General features: G+C 39.3%; 2 protein-coding genes across 4 annotated transcripts; both read left to right on the top strand.

The window, feature by feature from the left end:
- The first annotated feature begins 789 nt into the window (after window positions 1-789).
- On the top strand, window positions 790-6120 carry LOC107660626 (sterol 26-hydroxylase, mitochondrial-like). 3 transcript variants are annotated; one of them, XM_016449991.1, is made up of 11 exons: window positions 790-1049; window positions 1230-1347; window positions 2485-2705; window positions 2992-3182; window positions 3375-3574; window positions 3790-3987; window positions 4087-4250; window positions 4332-4498; window positions 5346-5427; window positions 5527-5727; window positions 5815-6120. In XM_016449991.1, the coding sequence occupies exons 3-11, from the start codon at window positions 2529-2531 to the stop codon at window positions 5947-5949; spliced, it is 1515 nt and encodes a 504-aa protein (XP_016305477.1). In that variant the 5' UTR covers window positions 790-1049; window positions 1230-1347; window positions 2485-2528; the 3' UTR covers window positions 5950-6120. The 3 variants fall into 3 exon arrangements, with proteins under 3 accessions (XP_016305477.1, XP_016305478.1, XP_016305479.1); XM_016449992.1 differs by having other exon boundaries at window positions 790-1105; XM_016449993.1 differs by lacking the exons at window positions 790-1049; window positions 1230-1347 and having other exon boundaries at window positions 2451-2705.
- Window positions 6121-6735: 615 nt separating this feature from the next.
- On the top strand, window positions 6736-19255 carry LOC107660624 (germinal-center associated nuclear protein-like). Its single transcript, XM_016449989.1, has 31 exons — window positions 6736-6790; window positions 7082-8533; window positions 9035-9270; window positions 9381-9462; window positions 10149-10269; window positions 10361-10563; window positions 10774-10913; window positions 11023-11220; window positions 11391-11659; window positions 11892-12054; window positions 12171-12331; window positions 12466-12689; window positions 12779-13044; window positions 13129-13229; window positions 13359-13490; window positions 13725-13829; window positions 14326-14478; window positions 14568-14765; window positions 14870-14938; window positions 15037-15171; window positions 15255-15408; window positions 15595-15859; window positions 15946-16043; window positions 16513-16903; window positions 16991-17254; window positions 17345-17474; window positions 17571-17744; window positions 17839-17986; window positions 18078-18226; window positions 18516-18663; window positions 18757-19255. Exons 2-31 carry the CDS (start codon window positions 7168-7170, stop codon window positions 18928-18930), a joined length of 6417 nt encoding a protein of 2138 aa, XP_016305475.1. The 5' UTR covers window positions 6736-6790; window positions 7082-7167; the 3' UTR covers window positions 18931-19255.
- Window positions 19256-19581: the final 326 nt, after the last annotated feature.

Here is a 19581-nt window from a genome sequence, read left to right as displayed (position 1 = left end):
TTAATGTATTATATGATCTTAAAAATCAATTAAACTTTTTAATGAATCCGAAGTCTCCTTTTTTTGTTGTTGTTTTTTTTGTTATTGTTCAGTATTAGTGGAAGGGGAATTGTGAAAATGTATTATTTATCACTATAACAGATACATATCGGAACGCAACTTGATAGAAGTTAAGCAAATGGAATTATGCAGCGGAGCAAATTAATGACTAATGAAATAATATATTACCTTTTGACAAATACTCACACACACATACACTGGTTTCCATGTTTTATGGGGACATTCCCTAGACGTAATTGTCATGGTGGTCTATAAAACACGCACGAAGACCAAGATATAGTTCAATAATCTTTAATACTTCCAAACAGAGGGTAATACAAGGCAGGAGATACACGTAGCACAGCAACACAAATACAATACTGGACCAAGGCAAACAGGGCAGACTCCCAACTAAAATAGGGTTGCTAACGACGAGGGGCAGACAGGTGAGGATGATAAACAAGGTGAACTAACTAATCAAATCAAACACGGGGAAAAACTGGGTCACACTGAGCACATGGGGGATGAAAGCACAACAAAACGTCCATGGGTGTGACAGTAATGGTTTTTATACTGGACAAACTGTATTTTCTATCCCCCTACGCTAACCCAGGGGTGTCCAAACCTTTTTTTTGGAGGTCCGGTGTCCTGCAGAATTTAGCTCCAACCCCAAATAAACACACCTGAATCAGTTAATCAAGGTCTTACTAGGCATACTAGAAACTTCCAGGCAGGTGTGTTGAAGCATGTTGGAGCTAAACTCTGCAGGACAGTGGCCCTCCAGGACTGAGTTTGGACACCCCTGCCCTAGCTATACCCTTAAATCTACCCTATTTCAACTACATTAGCAGGCGAGCTGGGTTACAGCATCTGTCTGATGAGTCTCAGTGACCGCAGCCTGTCTGACGATCGCCTCAACCACCTGCTGAGTGTCGCTCCACAGCAAAGCATCATCCTGCTAGAGGACGTGGATGCAGCCTTCGTCAGCCGGGAGCTGCTGCCCACTGAGAGTATGTCTTACAGACTGCAGTGCTTCTGAACTCTCACTGTCTGTTTGGAGTATAATGTAATTACAATCACATGTGATTAATTATGATAATAGTTTGGTCTCTAGCCATGGCATTAACAGCACCATGAAATATTTCTGCTCTTGTTGATCTCATTTATTCTTCCTTGTCTTGTTCTCACAGCTCCACTGGCCTATCAGGGCATGGGAAGACTCACTTTCAGTGGACTTCTCAATGCTCTGGATGGAGTGGCATCTTAAGAGGCCCGAAATGTGTTCATGACAACTAATTTCATTGAGAGGTAAAGATCAAAACTTGTTTATCATGACGTTTATTACATTTTTATTTTAATGTACTTTGGATTGTAAAATCCTTGTCATCTTGCCCTTTTGCCTCTATTGACACAAGGAACATTAGTGGCAATAAACTGTCAGTGCAAGGTAGTGATAAGCAGATATCAGCAAACTGAATATTTATCAAAATGTGTATTATATTATATATATAATATATATTCAATACATAAATATATTCTATGTTTTAACAAAACAAAACAAACAAAGGTTCAGTCATCAATAGCTAATGCTCTAGTTTATCTTAATTTCTCTTTTGAGTTTTTTTTGTTTTGTTTTTTTTTAATCTAGCAATAAGGAATGAAGTACCAAATAGTTATGAACACCATGGAAAATGTGTCCATTTCTTCTATTGTTATTGGTATTGGTTAAGCAACAACAGCTGACATTATGCACTATTTGTCTTTCCCGTGGTTTACAGTAATGTTTCACTTGCAGAATGACCAGTGATTTACGGTTCTCCAGAGATTTGCTTTGTGTATATTAAATCATGTCCAGTAATTGCGTAAGTGGGACAAAATATTTACTTAGCTCAGAGTGAAATCTGTTTTTTCTTCATAACATCAATATTATATTATATATTATCTAACCTTTTTAGGTGATTGAAAAAAAAACACATTTCTTTAAAGGAAAACAGCCATTGTAAACACAGGTATGTGATTTTAAAAAGGTTCAAAACCCTTTGTTTGTTCGCTGTGCCCTGTAAGAATTGGAAGAAAGGTGGTTTTTAAAGGGATAGTTCACCCAAAATGAAAACTGTCATTGTTTCTCCAGCCTTAATGTAATTCCAAACCTGCCTGACCTTATTTCTTTGGTGTAACACAAAAGGAGAAATTTAGCAGAATGTTCACAAATGATGACATTTTGTAAGTGGAGAAAATTTTCCAGTTGATGGTAATATTCTTAAAGTATCATTATGTGCTTGATAAAGTTTCACATTTAAAAACAAATACACATACAGTATTAAATTACAGCAGATAGGGAAGGGTTAACTAGAGAGGCTTTGCCCCACCTCCCTCTCCCTCCCATGTGATCAGTGTTTTGCCTCACTCTTCTCCCTGCTTCCATAATGGCTGTTTGTCTTGCAGTGAGCTCTGCAGAAAGAAGGATCAGATTCGGTTTTCTGAGGCCCATGACAGTGGCCACAGACGTCAGGAGAGGGACAGTGGGTAATGCTGCTGCTTCTGTCACTGTCCAGGACAGCCACGGGAAGCTCAAGACTGTGGCTGACCTCCCAGAGATCAGAACCTTTGAGATGATGCACAGACTGATCTTTAAACGGTACCTGAATCGCATGCATGAGCTGCAGGTACAGAGAGAGATACCACAGCCATGGTTTGTTTATCGTGTGACTGTAAATGATTAATTTATGTACTCAGACTGTCACTGTTTTTACCTTGAATAGAAAGGAAACAACTGTCTTGTATAATTGAACACTTTTAAATAATACAGTACTAGTTGTGATCTCAGTATGATTTTTATTTGTTGCTCTAAAACAATTTGGCGATACAATGCAATTTATCTCAAAATCAACTAGATATTTCTTCACTAGCACATGTTCTTTGTTCTTCACCACTTGTTTTTCATCTCTACAGTTATACAAAATTCAGGTTTATGGCCCTTTGTGCAAAGTGAATGTTGGAAACCTCCAATCCATTTGCATAAACAGTGTGGACTTACTGGAGGAACTCCTTAGAAAAGATGAGAAGTTTCCTTCCAGAGGACACATGAATGTGTGGAGAGAGCACCGTGACATGAAAGGCATCAGCTACGGCCCTTTCACAGAGTAAAAATGTTTGACACAATTGTTCTGTATCTGTAACATAGGTGTGTTTTGTGACACATACATTATCCAAGACTAGTCATGTCTGGAGAATTTATACAGCCATAGTGCATTTGGCTTATGTAAACTTGTGAACTCTAGCAAGTTGTGCTGTTTATTGTTGCCCTTCTGAAAAGACAATATGTTCTTCAACAGAGAAGGAGAGAAATGGTACAAACTGCGGAGAGTGCTGAACAAACGCATGCTGCATCCAAAGGACTCAGTTCAGTATGGAGATGTGGTCAATGCTGTGGTCACAGACTTCATCAAACGGATTTACTATCTGCGGGAGATGAGCCCCACCGGTGATCTGGTTTCTAACTTGACCAATGAGCTTTATCGCTTCTCCCTTGAAGGTATTTCCTTTCCATAAGTACTTGAAATTAGATAAAATCGGACAACAGAAGATACAGCTTGCTTACAGATTCAGGGTGTAACTGACTTGTCACAATTCCCTTAATAGCTACATGTTCCCATGAGGACAATTAGAAGCCAACCTGACACTACACTGTTATATTATGTGCACGCAATTTATTTAGTTCTGATCTTTACTGATCTTTTTCTCATTCAGGGATCTCATCCATTCTGTTTGAGACGCGCATTGGGTGCCTGGAGAAAGAGATTCCAGCTGATACACAAGATTTCATTAATTCTATTGCACAAATGTTCACCTATAACATGCATGTGGTGTTCCTGCCAAACTGGACTCGCAATTACTTGCCATTTTGGCAGTGGTACATTAATGGCTGGGAGGGCATATTCAAATTTGGTGAGCTTGTTAGGTCAAACATCCTCTTCAGATAGACTGTAAGAGATACAGGCATGTTTTGCAGTTTGGTGATGTATTGTACTTATGGATTATGCAAAGCCAGAAAAATTATTGACATGAAGATGGAGGCCATACAGAAGCGTGTGGATGCAAATCAGGAGGTTGCTGGGGAGTATCTCACCTACCTGCTTTCCAATGTCAAGATGAGCAGTAAAGACGTTTATGGAAGTATTTCTGAGCTGCTGATGGCTGGAGTGGACACAGTAAGAGACATTTAATGTATCTTTGACTATTTAAACAAAATACGTATGAGTTTTGAAATATTTTTCCTCTTCATGTTCTAGACCTCCAACACTATGTTGTGGGCGCTGTATCTCCTCTCAAGAGACCCAGAAGCTCAAGAGGCTCTGTATCAGGATGTAACCAGAGTCTTGAAGGGTGACGGAATCCCAACAGCACAGGAAGTGAACAACATGCCTTACCTCAAAGCTGTCATCAAGGAAACATTAAGGTTGAGAATTATGTTGAGTAATACAATACATTTTTAAGAAGTCAAAATAACATTTGACAGTGCCCAAACCAAACAGCAAATTCGGCATATACTATGACTACACTGGTCAAATGTTTAGAATAAATAAAAAGCCATTTAAAAAAAGCCAAGGCTGCATTTATTTAATCAATTAATATAGTAAAAAAGAAAAAAATTATTCCTGTAATAGCTGAGTTTTCAGCAGTCGTTACTCCAGTCTTCAGTGTCACATGATCCTTCAGAAATCATTCTAATATGCTGATTTGGCGCAAACATTTATTGTTGTTATCAATATTGAAAACAGTTGTGCAACTTAATGTTTTGGTGGAAACTGTAATACACTACCGTTTTAAAATTTGGGGTGAGAAAGATAAAATAAATTTATTTAAAAAATGTATTTCTAATAAATGCGGTTTTTTATTTTTATTTATTTATTTATTTTTTTTACTTTCTATTCGTCAAAGAATCCTGAGAAAATGTATTATGGTTTCCACAAAAATATTTAGCTGCAAAAACTATTGATAATAAGAACCATTATTAATAAATGATAATAACTGATAATAATTAAACTGCAAATCACCGTATTAGAATGATTTCTCAAGGATCATGTGACGCACTGAAGACTAAATGATTGCGTTAAATGATTGCTGAAAATTCAGTTTTGCCATCACAGTTAAACACATTTTAAAATGTATTTGAATAGAATTTTTTTTAATGCGTGTATACTGTATATAGCATAAGAGACTTCTTTCAGAAACATTAAAAAAATTTAATTATTCTAAACATTTGACCAGTAGTGTATAATTGTGTTTTATAATTTCATGTGCAGGATGTACCCTGTGGTGCCCATGAATTCTCGTCTTATTTCAGAAAATGATATTGTCATTGGAGGACACTTGTTCCCTAAAGAGGTAAATTGTTGTAATAAGGTAAAATGTTAGAATGAAAAAAAGAAGGGTTGACAGTTCAGAAATTGGCATCACTAAATAAACAGTTTTTTTTTTTAACAGACATCATTCAGTCTGTGCCACTATGCAATTAGCCATGATGAGAAAGTCTTCCCAGAGCCACAGAAGTTCAAACCTGACCGCTGGCTCAGAGATGGCAGAACGAGACCCAACCCATTTGGGTCAATCCCATTTGGCTTTGGAGTCAGAGGCTGTGTTGGCCGTCGCATTGCTGAACTGGAGATGCATCTGGCTTTGGCAAGGGTAAGAAAGACAGACATTGATTTTTAAATTTGTACCAGATATATTACATTGTAAATTGTGTTTTTTAATTGTATATTTTCATTCCAGCTAATCAAGTTGTTTGAAATCCGACCGGACCCAACTGTGGGTGAGGTTAGGTCACTCACTCGTGCAGTGCTTGTGCCAGACAGACAGGTGAACCTCCACTTTGTGGAGAGACAGAAAACATCTTCTAAACAATAGCTAAAGAATACCACCATTTCAGCAAGATATAAGCTGCCTGTGTACATATATAAAAATTATCAGCTAGTGTGAATCATGTGAATGTGTCAACTATTTTACCTGTCTGGATATAATTCGTTTGTGCTTAGGAATATGTAATCTAAAGAACCCTGTATTACAACGTAAAACAAAAAACATTTTTCTCACCAAATTTTGTAGCTCTTTCCATTTAAATTGTTGTTGTGAATTGTATTTCATTATGCTGATATATGTATTATATGAACTTAAAAATCAATTAAACCTTTTAATGAATCCAAAATCTCTCTTTTGTGTTATTGTTCAGTATTAGTGGAAGGGGAATTGTGAATATTTATAATTTATCACCACAACAGATAAATATTGGAACGCAGCTGATAGAAGTTAAGCAAATGAAATTATGCAACAAATGAAATGACTAATATATCACCTTTAACACACACACACTAGTTTCCATGTTTTGTAGGGGCATTCCATAATGGTGTTTATACTATACAAACTTACTCTAACCCTACCCCTAAACCACTCAAAACTTTCTGCATTTTTACTCTTTGACTTAAAGTTGTGGATTTTTCGTAGTACATTTATCATTTGTGCATATCTATTGTCTAATTTGCATGTTATAAAACCTAGAGTGATGATGTTTTTTAAAGGCTTGTTTATTTCAGCCCATTCACCTCCAGTACTTCTCTTCATCTTATGGTGTCATGCTCTTGCCTGCCTGTAGAGGCCGCAATCACGCGAGACTCGTCGAATCAAGGGTTAGGGTTATTTACGAAGAAGAGAAATCAACATCCTGTCCGCCTGCGACGAGAACAGCACCAAAGTATTTACAGTTGTTTATTTTCGACTTGAGTGTTTTTGATTGTTGTACATATATGAAATGCATACAAATAATATTAGTGCTCCGGTGGTTGGTTTTGGGAGTTAAAACGTACTCGGCGGCGTTCAGTACTTGGAGCAGCTTTCGTTTTTATTATTTACTATTTGAGCTCTTAAAAACATGTTTAAGTTGGGTTTGCACATATTATGCAGAGATTATTTGTGTTATAACTTATACATTTGGTTTGAGATAAACTGGAAAGTCATAGGTAACTCTTTTGTATCTTTGTTTTAGAGGATTCAGAGGACGTTGGTCATGACCAGCTGATGATTTGCTCAGTATCACACTAGTAAATCTTAACAGTTGCTGTTTCAGCGATCATGAATCCTTCAGACATCTTTGGTAGACCACCAAACAACACTAATCAGCCTGGAAACCCATTTCAGTCGTTTGCCCAGCAGAACCCAGCACAGGGTGTTGGTTTTGGACAACCCTCTGTTTTCAGTCAGCCAGCTTTTGGCCAACCAACACCCCAGCCTTCTGTCTTCGGCCAAACGCCTACCTTTGGCCAGACCAGTGGGTTATCACAAGGATTGGTGCAGACATCTTCATTAACTTTTCTGGGAACAGCACCGGCCTTTGGGCAGTCGAGTTTGGGTCAAGGCACACTTGGATTTGGACTACCACCGCCTTCATATTCTCAAGCTACAGGACAGAATCAGATGTCTGCTTTTGATCAGACCTCTGCTTTTGTTCAGTCTTCTGCATTTGGTCTTTCCTCCAGTGCCTCGCAATCTCTGACCAGCTTCAGCAGCACTGTTACCAACCAGCCCAGTTTTGGTCAGCTTTCTGCCTTCTCTGTACCCACTGCCACATCCAGCTCCTCAACAGGGGGTAGGACTGATAATCCAGCTGGTGGGAACCAGTTTAGTTTCAAGCCACCCAACGATGCAGTTTTCAAACCTATTTTCAGTGTCAGCCCCGAACCTCCCAGCTCACATCTGTCTTCAGCCTCTGAACCTGTTGGATCATCCAAGCCCGTAACTAGTACTACGGAGAATTCCTCCAGTGGTTCGCTGTTCTCATGCGTAAAGCCGATCACTCTGGGCTTCAGCTTCTCACAGCCAGCAGCAGCTCCATCGGTCTCATTTTCCAATGCTAATTTTTCACAAAAGGAGATGCTCGGTGGTGGCAGCAACATTCAGTTCACCTTCTCTCAGCCAGCCAACCCTTCCAGCAGCAGTACGCCTGCTTCCCAGCCCACGACTCCATCCACCTTCAGCTTCACAGCACGGAGCCTTCAGTCTCAATCAGATAACAAAATACCTGCATTTGGTACTGGCATTGGATCCTTTGGATTTGGGGACCCAAAGACTGAAGCCCCACAAAGAACGGAAGATAGAGCAGGTGATGGACAGAGCAGTGGAGGAGAAACCGCTTTTGTGGGTTTTGGCATAAAACGTAAAGAGGAGCCGGTTGATCCAAATGCAGCAAAAAGCGATAGTAGTGAGGCTGGGGCAGATGGACCAAGACAACCCGCCAAACGCCCCCTGCTGAGAAGCCGTGGCCCGGCTGGAGGGCTTTTTCGCAATGCATTGTCTGAGCTAATGAAATCCAAAGTCAGTCCAGTGAAGAGAGAAGATCATCTTCCAGATAGACCAGATCCACCCGGTACAGGCAGTGATGTGGCCACTACACCTCCAAGATCTCAGGCTCCCACAGTGCTGAAAAAAGCAGAGGAAGTTTGTAAGTTACATATCTTTTCTTGTGATTTTCTTCAGGAGCGCACCAATACTGAAATTTGATTATTTTTATATTATTGACATATATTAAATTTCTATACTATTGTGAAAATAAATTGAAGTAAGTGAATTAAAAGTAAATTACAAAAACCAAAACACTAAACACTCAAAAGCTACAAGTAAATCTAGACAGCACAGCATTTTAATGTACAATATGATAAAATGGATATTGATTTTGAGATTTGTTGAAGATTACTTTTAACAGTGTTATTTAATTATTAGTGTTCTTAAAAGTAATTTTATGTGTGTCTGATGACAACAAAGATAATCTTAAAATAAAAAGGTTGTGAAAAAAATCATACATTAAATATTCAATATTGACTGAATCTGATAAATGTAAAATTAAAATCTATAATATGGGTTTCTAATAAACAAATTTTGATTCTATTTTGAAATTAGTTTTTCTTGCTAACATTTCTAAGATTGTGATCACTTGTCTTTGTAGCACTCAAGCCTGAAGCACAGACACTCACTCCAGGTAGACGTGCTTCTCGAAAGGAGAGCACAGACAGTTTGGCTGGTCTCTCTCCTACTGATGCCACTGTTATACAGTGCAAAGGCGTCCCACCCAACCTCAACAAGAAAGACCTCATCATACAGCATTTTAGGCACTTTGGGAAAGTGCTTAAGGTGTATTGCAGGCCTCAGAAGAATCTGGCCATCGTGCATTTCCAAGATCATGTGAGCATGTCTAGTTAAATACATAATACAAAATGCTCATTGCCACAAAAGTAGTTACATTTAATGAATGTGTTTCTGATTAATTAGATGAACTCTCTCTTGCCTTCCAGACAGCTGCAGCCAAAGCCAAAAAGAAAGGAAAGCAATTCCAGAGGACTGAAATTCAGATATTTTGGCAAAGGAAAAAGCAAAGTGAGTAACTATTAAGTTGTTTGTTTGCTGTTCAAATAAATTAAGTAAAAATCTTAGTTCATTGAAATGTAAAATGTTGGTTAGGCTTTGTGGTATTGTTAAACTGCAAAAGGCTCTTCTTAAGTACACTGTTAATGTCACCAATAAAATTACTGCTAAAAATTAAGTTTTTCATCACTTTAACAAAAGCAAGATTAAAAAGGTTTTGATAATTGAACCATTTAAATTAAAATATATTGTGGATGAAAATATGATATTTTAAAGAATTTGTCAATCAATGCGCTAACAGTGTTTATCAAGAAAAAAAAAGTGGAAAGAATTTATTCAAATATTCCAATCATATATTGTTTGGCATCGCTTTGAACTGAAACCTCCACTGTAACAAATCCGGCCCTACAAAACTTGTTTGAGGTCAAGTTCACTTTTTCACATTTGCATTTTTTTTGGCTGCTAAAAGTTACAGTACAAATCTAATTTAACAACACAGGGGCCACAGGAAATTAGGACATGAGAGCTTTTTTTTTTGCTTTAAACTGATGAACATCTGAAAAAAATGTTGGAGACATGTTCAACATGAGAGCTGCTGTTTAAATGTGATTTTATACCTTGTTTGAGCCTTAATTTAGCAGAAGCACTAAATGTTAACTCTCATACTGTTATGCTTATGAAATGATTGCCATTTACAGGTCCAAGTGAAAAAGCTGCTAAACCTTCAGAAGTCAAAGATGTGACAGGGGACTCAGAGTCTGGGGCTCTGCCTCTTCCCAGAGCAGTGCCCATCAGCACCACTAGCTCCCTTATTAAAAGGTAATTTAAGACATGTAATATCAAGCAGTCCCTTTGCATGATTCTTATTTGTCCTACTTATTTATTTCTGCATGTTGTTTTTATCTTACAGCTCTCCGATCCAAAAATCGTCTGTTGCTAAAACACTCCAGTTTGAGAGTGAGGCACTATTGGAGTCAGTCTTAGAGGAACGGAGTGTAGAACGACCTATTGTTAACCTGCCCTCAGTACTGCAGCCTCTGATTGGTCAGGTGGCAGAAACAGTAGAGGAGAGATACCGCCTCCTAGAGCAGAGAGACAAGATTTTACGACAAGGTAAAGCCTTAATTGGCTCTAATACTATCTAGTACTGAACTTATTATAATAAAGTAAATGCAGCATTTATTATTATTATTATTATAGGGTTATTAAATTTATATTGTATGTGATGTTATATATGCTGTTTGTTTTATTTTATATTTATATTCGAACATAAATGATGATAAATTATCTGTTTGGCAATAAATAATATTTTTGTCTTTGAAGCTCGACCCAAAAGAACAGACCTGGATATGTCCAAAGTGTTTGTGGGAACATGCCCTGATATGTGCCCGGAGAAAGAGCGGTATATGAGAGAAACCCGCAACCAGCTGAGTGTCTTTGAAGTTATTCCAGATACAGAGAAGGTTTGTGATGATCATAGTACAGTCCAGTAATGATCTGAAATCCATGTTTTTATTGGAGTTCTTGGCTAAAGTTTAATGTTTTGTGATAAAATCCTCCCCTTCTGCTTAGGTGGATCATTTTGCTGCTATCAAAGAGTATAGCAGGTCTTCGGCTGATCAGGAAGAACCACTCCCTCATGAGCTTAGACCACTTCCTGTGCTAAGCATGACTATGGACTACCTTGTAACCCAGATTATGGACCAGGGTGAGGGCAATTACCGTGACTGGTATGACTTTGTCTGGAACAGAACCAGAGGAATTCGGAAGGTGGGCATAACAACTTTAGTTGCTGTATCTAAGGCCCTATTTCTAAAGTGTCTAACTGTTGATTTTAATTAAAATATCTAAAACTGATTGATATAAAATGTGTCAATGTGAATATTATTTTGCCGTTATGTCTATTTTGTAATAATCATGTGTCTAAACCTCTCTTGCAGGACATTACCCAGCAGCATCTATGTGATCCAGAAACAGTATCGCTCATTGAGAAATGTACCCGTTTCCACATTCACTGTGCCCATCACCTCTGCCAGGAACCCATGATGTCTTTTGACGCAAAAATCAACAATGAGAATATGACAAAATGCCTGCAGAGTCTAAAGGAGATGTATCAAGACTTAGCCACTAAAGAGGTGTACTGCCCCAATGAAGCAGAGTTCCGCCAATACAATGTGTTGCTTAAGCTCAATGACGGAGATATTCTTCGGTAAAACCTTGCTTTTGTCATCTTTTCTTTTGGCAGTAAAGCCGAAAAAACATTGCAATAGTCAAGGCATTTCTTTAGTTCAAACAGTAGATTAGGCCTATGTCCCTAACAACACCAAGTTTATGGATTCAGTTCATATAATAAAATGTAAATGAGAAATACACATTTGTAATATACTTATTTGCAGTGATGGAATAAAGGATACAAATGGATTTGTTTTGTGTCAATGCAGCGAGGTGCAGCAGTTCCGTAAAGAGGTACGGGAGTCTCGAGAGGTGGATTTTGCTGTGCAGGCCTGTGCAGCACTCAACAGCAATAACTTTGTCCGGTTCTTTAAACTTGTGAGTGCAGCTTCCTATTTGAGCAGCTGCATACTTCACAGATACTTCAATCAGGTAAATGCATCTTACCCAGAGGGTAGTTCTATAGGCAGTATTTATGAAGTACTTTGCACCTCATTACACCTTTGAGTTTCTTTAATTACAAAATGTTTTTGTCTCTGTTCGATTAGGTGAGAAGCAAGGCACTGAAAATCCTCAATGTGGCCTTTACTGTTGGATCCCAAAGATCCACCATTTTTCCACTTGAGGACTTCATCAGAATGCTCATGTTCCGCAATGCCACTGAAGCCGCAGACTTTATTCAACAGTATGGCCTTACTATCAATGATGGGTATGTCCTACTTATTTTCTCTGTTTCTCTTGATTTTAACAAAAACATTTTTTTTTTTACTAAGAACTTTTCTCAATGCAATAGTGTCCAAAGGTATTTTTGAAAATGAATGCCTTATTTTGTCTCTCATCCAGCATGGTAGAACTTAGTCGCACAGCCTATCAGGAGCCTGATTTCTCCTTACCGCAGAGGAAGTCTGTGGTCATTGAGAGGAAGAGAACTGTTCTGATTGGTGAGGTGGTGAACGGTGGACCACTGCCCAACCCACCCCAGCACAATCCCGTTTGCAGCTTTGACTCCAACAAGAAGTACACAGGAGACGGCCTGTCTTCTGAGCCTCCACCAGCTACCCTGAAGGGTGTGGATGCACTTTGATTCTTAGTTCATTAGTGAAAATTAGAATATACTTGTACTTACTGTCGATATTTTAATCCTTGTCTTTGGCAGCTCATCCACAGAGGCAGGAGTTGAAGCCCTTAATGGAGCTTGACTTCAGGCCTCAGGTGACAACAAGGCTTCTGGCTGAACCACGGCTGTTTGTGGACCACCCTGGCACGACAGAGCCTGTAAAACCTGACGACACGGAGGAAACCGGAGAGAAGAACCAAACAGAATCCTCTCTTCCACAGCTGGTTTTCCAACCCATATTAGCCCCACAACCAGTCCGACCTCCTCCTCCTCCACCCAAACCAGAACCAGCCTACACAGATCAGGTGAGACACTTTTCAGTTTTAACTGCAAAGTCCTACGCTATGGTACATACATAAGCTCACTAATGACACTATGATCTCTGGCAGGATATAATGGCAGAGGTGGATGTGGTGCTTAATGAGGTAGTGGAAGCCGAGGTCTCTGATATAACCCGTGCAGCTGCTGAATATGTGTCTGCAGCCCTCCGGTAGGAACTTGTTCTTTTCTGACCCACAGGTTTTTTTTTGTCAGCCAGAAGATTTCACTTCCATAAAGCCAAAACAAATTTTTTAACATAGTGTTTGTGTCTTAATGTGTATGCTCATGTGTTCTGCAGTGCGAGTGACAGTGAGTTAGAAACGGTTGTGAGTGAAGTCTTAAATCAGCTGCTGAGGGAACTATCCACGTCAGAGATCATCGCTGAGAAGGAGAGAATCGCAGAGGAGAAACGCAAGCAGGAAGAAGCCAGGTGTGTGAATTTTTTAATACAGTGCTTTTGTTTTTGTGTATATTAAGTTCCCTTTCGAAATGGTCTCTCACATTGCATGAATCTAGGGGGGTAACTCTGTTTTCCTCTGAATACTGGATCTTGATTTGTTAACGTTTGTGCAGCTGCACAAACCAATGGCATTTCAGGCATTTCTGGTTATGTTTAGTAACCAAAGCGTTTTCAACTCGTTCTATTTTTTGTGTTTGATGTCAGGCGGAAGGAAGCCTTTCTTGAGCAGTTCAGCGGTGAACTGTGTGCTAAAATCAGTGACGAGGTGCTAACAGAGAGCATTAGAGCGACCGCAGAGGCTGAAATAAGGTACCACATCCTACATAAATATCTCCCTGAGGTTTTCTTTGCTATTGTCTGTCACTTTTGGCTTCCTCATTAACAGTTGTAAGGGATTATTACTGTATGCACAAGTCACATTTCTCCCTGAAATTAAATGGGGAAAAAAAGGAAATTGTTTTGACTAAAGAAAATGAAGTCTTTTAATAAGATGGTTTATCTGACATAATATAAAAAAAAATGAATGTAATATGTTTTATAATATGAGTTTAGATTATAGGAAGGAGGTTTTTTGGGGGGGATGGGATTATGCTTAATTTTAAATTGTCACAATGCAAACGTTTAGGCATTAAGATAATTTTAATTGTTAAGCTCAATTTCTGCAAAATGTTTATTATATATGCATTTATTATTATAGTATAATATTTCTTCATTTAGATTTTTGGGTGAAACATGACTTTTGACAAGTATTCATGATATTCATCAGTGAACGTGCAAAATTGGTCATGCTGTTCTTCCCTTCCAGGCTTGCTTTAGAAGAAAAGGCGGCTTGTATCGCCCGCTGCTCAGCGGAGGAATGCGACAGCATAGTAGAGGAGACGCTGGCTGAGGAGGTGGCCGCAATGGCACAAGATATCCTGGACAATGAGTTGAGGCGCATCTGCAAGTTCATCAAGAGGTTTGAGGAGCTTATTATTTCCCTTTGTGTATAAAGGAAGCCCTGGAGCAAATAGGTTTTCTATAGAAACCTGTATGCATATACTTTAGGTGGCGTGACGTGGTAGCTGTGCGTCGTCAGCTAAAGAGACAGATGCGTGGTTTCCCTGCAGCCCCTGGCTGTGTAGATCCACGGTTCAAACTGAAGGCTCTCGTACCCAGTGCCCCTACGAGCCCCTCTCTGGACCTCCTGGCCCAGGGGATGGTCAACCTGGGTAACTCTGGGAACATGGCGGTTTCCTGCACAAGGTCTGTTATTGGAGATTTCTATTTTTTATTTTATTTTGCTTTGATTTTTTTTTTTTTTAATGCATCTTAATGATTGTTCCTGGCAATTAATTTTAATAATATAGATTGCTGAAAATGAGACAGGAAGCAGTTCATCAAATGAAAGTGTCCTACTACTACAATCTCTTACTGAGGTAAGTACAGTGGGGATACAGTGTGGCCTAGATGTGCAGAATGCAGATAATTTTTATCACCATGATTGTCTGAATGGTTAATTATCCTCCTTTGGCAGTGAGCGTGTATGGATGCCTCTTGACATGCCCACTCTTGTGGCAGAAAGCACCCCTAATGCACCCGACAGAATCTTCTGGAAAGCCACGCTTCTGTTGCCAAGCATCTGTGATAGTGACATAAGCTATGCCAGCAGGTAAGGAACGAAATTGTGGAAAAATTTCTTGTAACATGTTAAATTACAACTGACCTCTTTTGTTTTTGTTTGTTTCCATGCAGGATTCTGACAGACTGGCTTGAGGTTAAATTGGGTGGCGAAAACCAATCCGAAGAGAGTGAGAAAGAACTCAAAGGGCAACTGAAAACACTGTGCATTAGTCACAGCTTGACAAATATTAGGGGACAGACTCATGAAGTTCACATTGCTATAAAAGTAAGCTTCAGAAGGAATAGTTTCCCCAAAAAATTACAATTCTGTCATTATTTACCTAGTTAAAGTGAGGTATTGAGGAGAAAATGGACCACGGGAAAAATTCCAACTCATGAAATGAAGCTCATTAATATCCAGTTATCCAAATGTCTCTACATTGACATGATTAACCCCTGTGTTTGTGTGCAGGCATGTCATGGCCCTCTGAGTGCAGAAGACCAGTGTTTGCTGGAGGAACACAAGGAGCTCCATGGCACCAATGCTCTTCTGATGCTACTTCCCCCTCTTAACAGTGCTGGACAGGGTGAAGAGGATGAGGATGTGTCCCTGCTCTCTGCTCTCCTTCAGCTGAGGCAGGTGCAGCAGGCCAGCTGCTGGCACTCTCCTGTACCACTGGTTGTGGTTGTTATTGGCAACCAAGAGGGCGGTACCAATGATCATGGTTTGGAAGAAGGCGAGTTTTGAAGGAAAGACTTAATATAGTAGACAAGACTGTTAAAGACTGCAATCTGATTATTTTATTGTCTCTCTCTTTCACAGCACTCATGTTGAATATGTTAGTCAACGATGGTCTCATCTCTGAATACATCTTCGTCCACATACCAGCAACCCTCACTGACCTGCAAGGCTCAGAGCAGGTTGGTCTGCAAAGAAATATTGAGAATACACAATTGTTTTTAATATAGTTAAAAATATTTGTGTTAGGGATGCGTGATATGTGTAGTTGTATCGGTATTCGCTTATAAATATTAACTTTTTTAATGCTATAGTTATTGGCTCAATAGGTGAAGTAGGGCGATATAATTAAGGTGATAAATTGTAGCCAAATAATCATTGGGGCCCCACATTTCAAGTTGCCATTTTTTAAACACAAATAAATTAATAAAATTTTTTTTTTTTTTTTTACATTTCCATTTACTTTTTTAAGAGCATCTAAAATTAAAAGTAGTTTCCACTGTTGCACATAATGTTTGGTGAAAGCATGGATAGATCTAGATGCTTATAATTTTTTTTCTTATCAGGGAAAATGAGGATTGATGTCTTGAATGGTTATTGAAAATGTAACATGTACTAACACATTCTCTTTACATAATTGATCCGCTTCAGATGAGTCATGTCATCAGGTGGCTTGCCGCCCGTTCTCCTGCTGGCCCAGCCCTTTCCTCTCAGACCCTGCTGCAGGTTGTTGAGTTAGGCCTGTGCCGTGAGTTCTACTCCAGACTACACCGAGACAAACAGGACAGGAAGCATGCAGGTCTTCCATCTCAGCACCCGGAGCCTATCGTGCAGCTCTGTAACAGTGTGCTGAGTTTCCTAGCAGGTGTGGTTTCGTCAGAGCATCTGTCCAGTCTCTGCTGGCCACCTCCTGAATTCTCTCTCCCCGAGAACAGAGAGCTGATTCCTCATCAGGCTTGGAACTCTCCAGAACACCTGGAGTGGCTGAAGAGAACCATCCTCAGCCGGCAACTTCCTGAGTGGGATCTGCCTCCAATTAGTGGTAGGTTCCAATCCTTGAATTTGTAGAATTTAGTAGCTTTATTTTAATTGAGAGAAATCAAAACTAATCTCTTTTCTTATTTCTCAGCCTCCTGGCCACATTTGTGTGCCTCGATATTCCAGTACGTATCCCAGATCCCTACATCACCCTTAAGCCAACCTATTCTAATGTCCCGTCTGGAGAACCTGCTAAGAAGAGTGAACTACCAATACTTTCACGTGAGTGATGCAGATTGGGAGGACTATGAGACGACTGGACCATCCTTTCATGAAATTCTTTGGGACGACATCATAAGCCTGTGTGTAGAGCATCGTATGAAGGACTGGAGTTTGGAGACTCTGGTGTCAAAAGGTGAGAATAACAGATTAGTAACATAATGCCAATTATGAGCTTTGAACATGTTCCAGTGTTAAATGTATGTTTTAACTCTTTAAATCACAGATGCCCTCACGGATGATGGCGAGATTCTTGTATATTTTAACAAAGACAGCCTGAAGTGTTTCCAGCCCCCTGATAGCTGGATAGAGGCTGTGAAACAGACATATCAGGAAAAACAGCTGGCCTTAGAAGTGTAACTATCACTGTTTTACATATGTATTATTCACAGTATATAGCATAACAGCCTTGCATCAAAAAATGTAAACAAAATTTAAATGTTTTCTGATAGGTCAAAAGTCAGGCCCCCAACCACGGCCAGACATTTCCCCAAACAGAAGCTGTTTCAGAGTAACATAAACGCAGAGGAATGGCCTTCTGTGCGTGATGCTGCACAAATTCCCATATCACAGCACTTTGAACGGATTCTCTCTTCCATTCGCGATATGAACACTGAGGGCCAGAGGTTAGCATTAACAATTTTAATATTAGAGTTAACTGTGTTGGCTTTTTTTTATCTTGGATGTTTGTAGTAACCATTTCTTAACACGTGTCTATAGGATTGGAGAGCAGGTACAGCGTCGGATTGAAGCGGATCCTTTACGCACTTCATCGTTTCCTCTTACCCTGACCTCCACCGTCCTCTCTATGCCTGTGACCATGACCCCCTCCCGAAAGCGCCCTGCTGCTGGCACTGTCCACATACAGGTAGAGTTATACCAGAGACACCATCACAACTGGATTAATATACCTGCATTACTATAATTGCATTAAGTCTCTATTTTTGTGCTCTTTAAAGGAAACAGAAACAGCTGACCTGGTTGAGAAAATATCATCTCCTTGCAAAATAAACAGACTCCTTGATGCAGACAGCACACAGAGTCCCATAATGGAGCGACTTCAGCGTACTCTCTTAACTGTTCAGGAGATGAATGCTGAGGGCCAGAGGTTAGGTTTAAACTTTTTTTAATGCACTAAACTGAGAAGATATAATAATGCATTATGGGATTGTCTATTTTCATTTTTTTGCAAAATAAACAGACTCCTTGATGCAGACAGCACACAGAGTCCCATAATGGAGCGACTTCAGCGTACTCTCTTAACTGTTCAGGAGATGAATGCTGAGGGCCAGAGGTTAGGTTTAAACTTTTTTTTAATGCACTAAACTGAGAAGATATAATAATGCATTATGGGATTGTCTATTTTCATTTTTTATTTTTTTCATATGTGTATCTAGAATCGGAGAGCAGATTCAGCGTAGGATTGAAGTGGATCATTTGTCCTCTGCCTCTTTTCCGCTCTTCCTCCCCTCCACCCTCCTCTCTGCACCTCCCCTAGTTAGGACTTCCTCTTCCAAGCGCCCTGCTGCTACCTTCCACATACAAGTACAGTATTCTAGCATAACTAAGGATAGTATGAAGTTAAAAAGCAGCTTTCATTATAAATGCCTTAAACCTGCATTTGTTTTTCATTTGAAGGAAGTGGAAACGAAAGATTCTGTTGAGAAGACTGCTGCATCTTGTGAAAAAAACAGACCGGTATCTTTGTTCCAGCGTTTGCAGGACTTGAAAAGAGAGTTGTCAAGTCAGAAGGAGGAGGAACGTGTGTGTGACCTCAAGCTGAAGTGTCTTTTAGACATTGTAGAGAACTGAAGATGTTTGAATATAACCGAAGCTGCTGAATGCCACTTCTAGTCTCCCAGTTTGAAAGAAAGTGTCTTTTGTCTGCTGCTTATTGGTCTCAGCAGTTTTATTTTTGCTGTTTTAAATTTTATATTTTTTGATAAAATGCTTAAGTCATGTGCCTCATACATTAGGTTTAATTAAATCTTAGTGTGTGTATCTCCTTGTACTTTAACAGTAATTTAGAATTTGTTCATTTGTTCTCATACATACTTTCCCGCTTTCTGAATAATAGTTGAATGTATTTTGTTCATCCCAATAATTCTGTTGTATTTAAATGTATATCTTTGGACAACCATAAAGATTGTTTTTATTAAACTACTGATTTTGTGTATTTTTTCCGCCTAGTATACTAAGAAACACAAATATTTTAAAGATGTTTTTGCTCATATTACTACAGGCCAACCTTTGAATTACGAATTAACATGAGGTGATTAATTATTCATGACACTCCAAACGTGGTTGGTGTGAGCTGGTAAGTCACGCCCATTTTGCTATGTTTCTAACATGTGATTGGAGGGCTTGTCCTCTGGTCATATCTCTCCATGCGATATCGCGCTCGGAAGGCAGTGCTAAGCATTATGGGAAACGTAGTTTAAGAATGAAGCCCCTTTCCATGTT

The sequence above is a fragment of the Sinocyclocheilus anshuiensis genome, unplaced genomic scaffold, assembly GCF_001515605.1.
Source record: "Sinocyclocheilus anshuiensis isolate Anshui unplaced genomic scaffold, SAMN03320099.WGS_v1.1 scaffold627, whole genome shotgun sequence".
Classification (NCBI taxonomy): domain Eukaryota; kingdom Metazoa; phylum Chordata; class Actinopteri; order Cypriniformes; family Cyprinidae; genus Sinocyclocheilus; species Sinocyclocheilus anshuiensis.
This window is presented reverse-complemented; position numbering and strand designations above follow the sequence as displayed.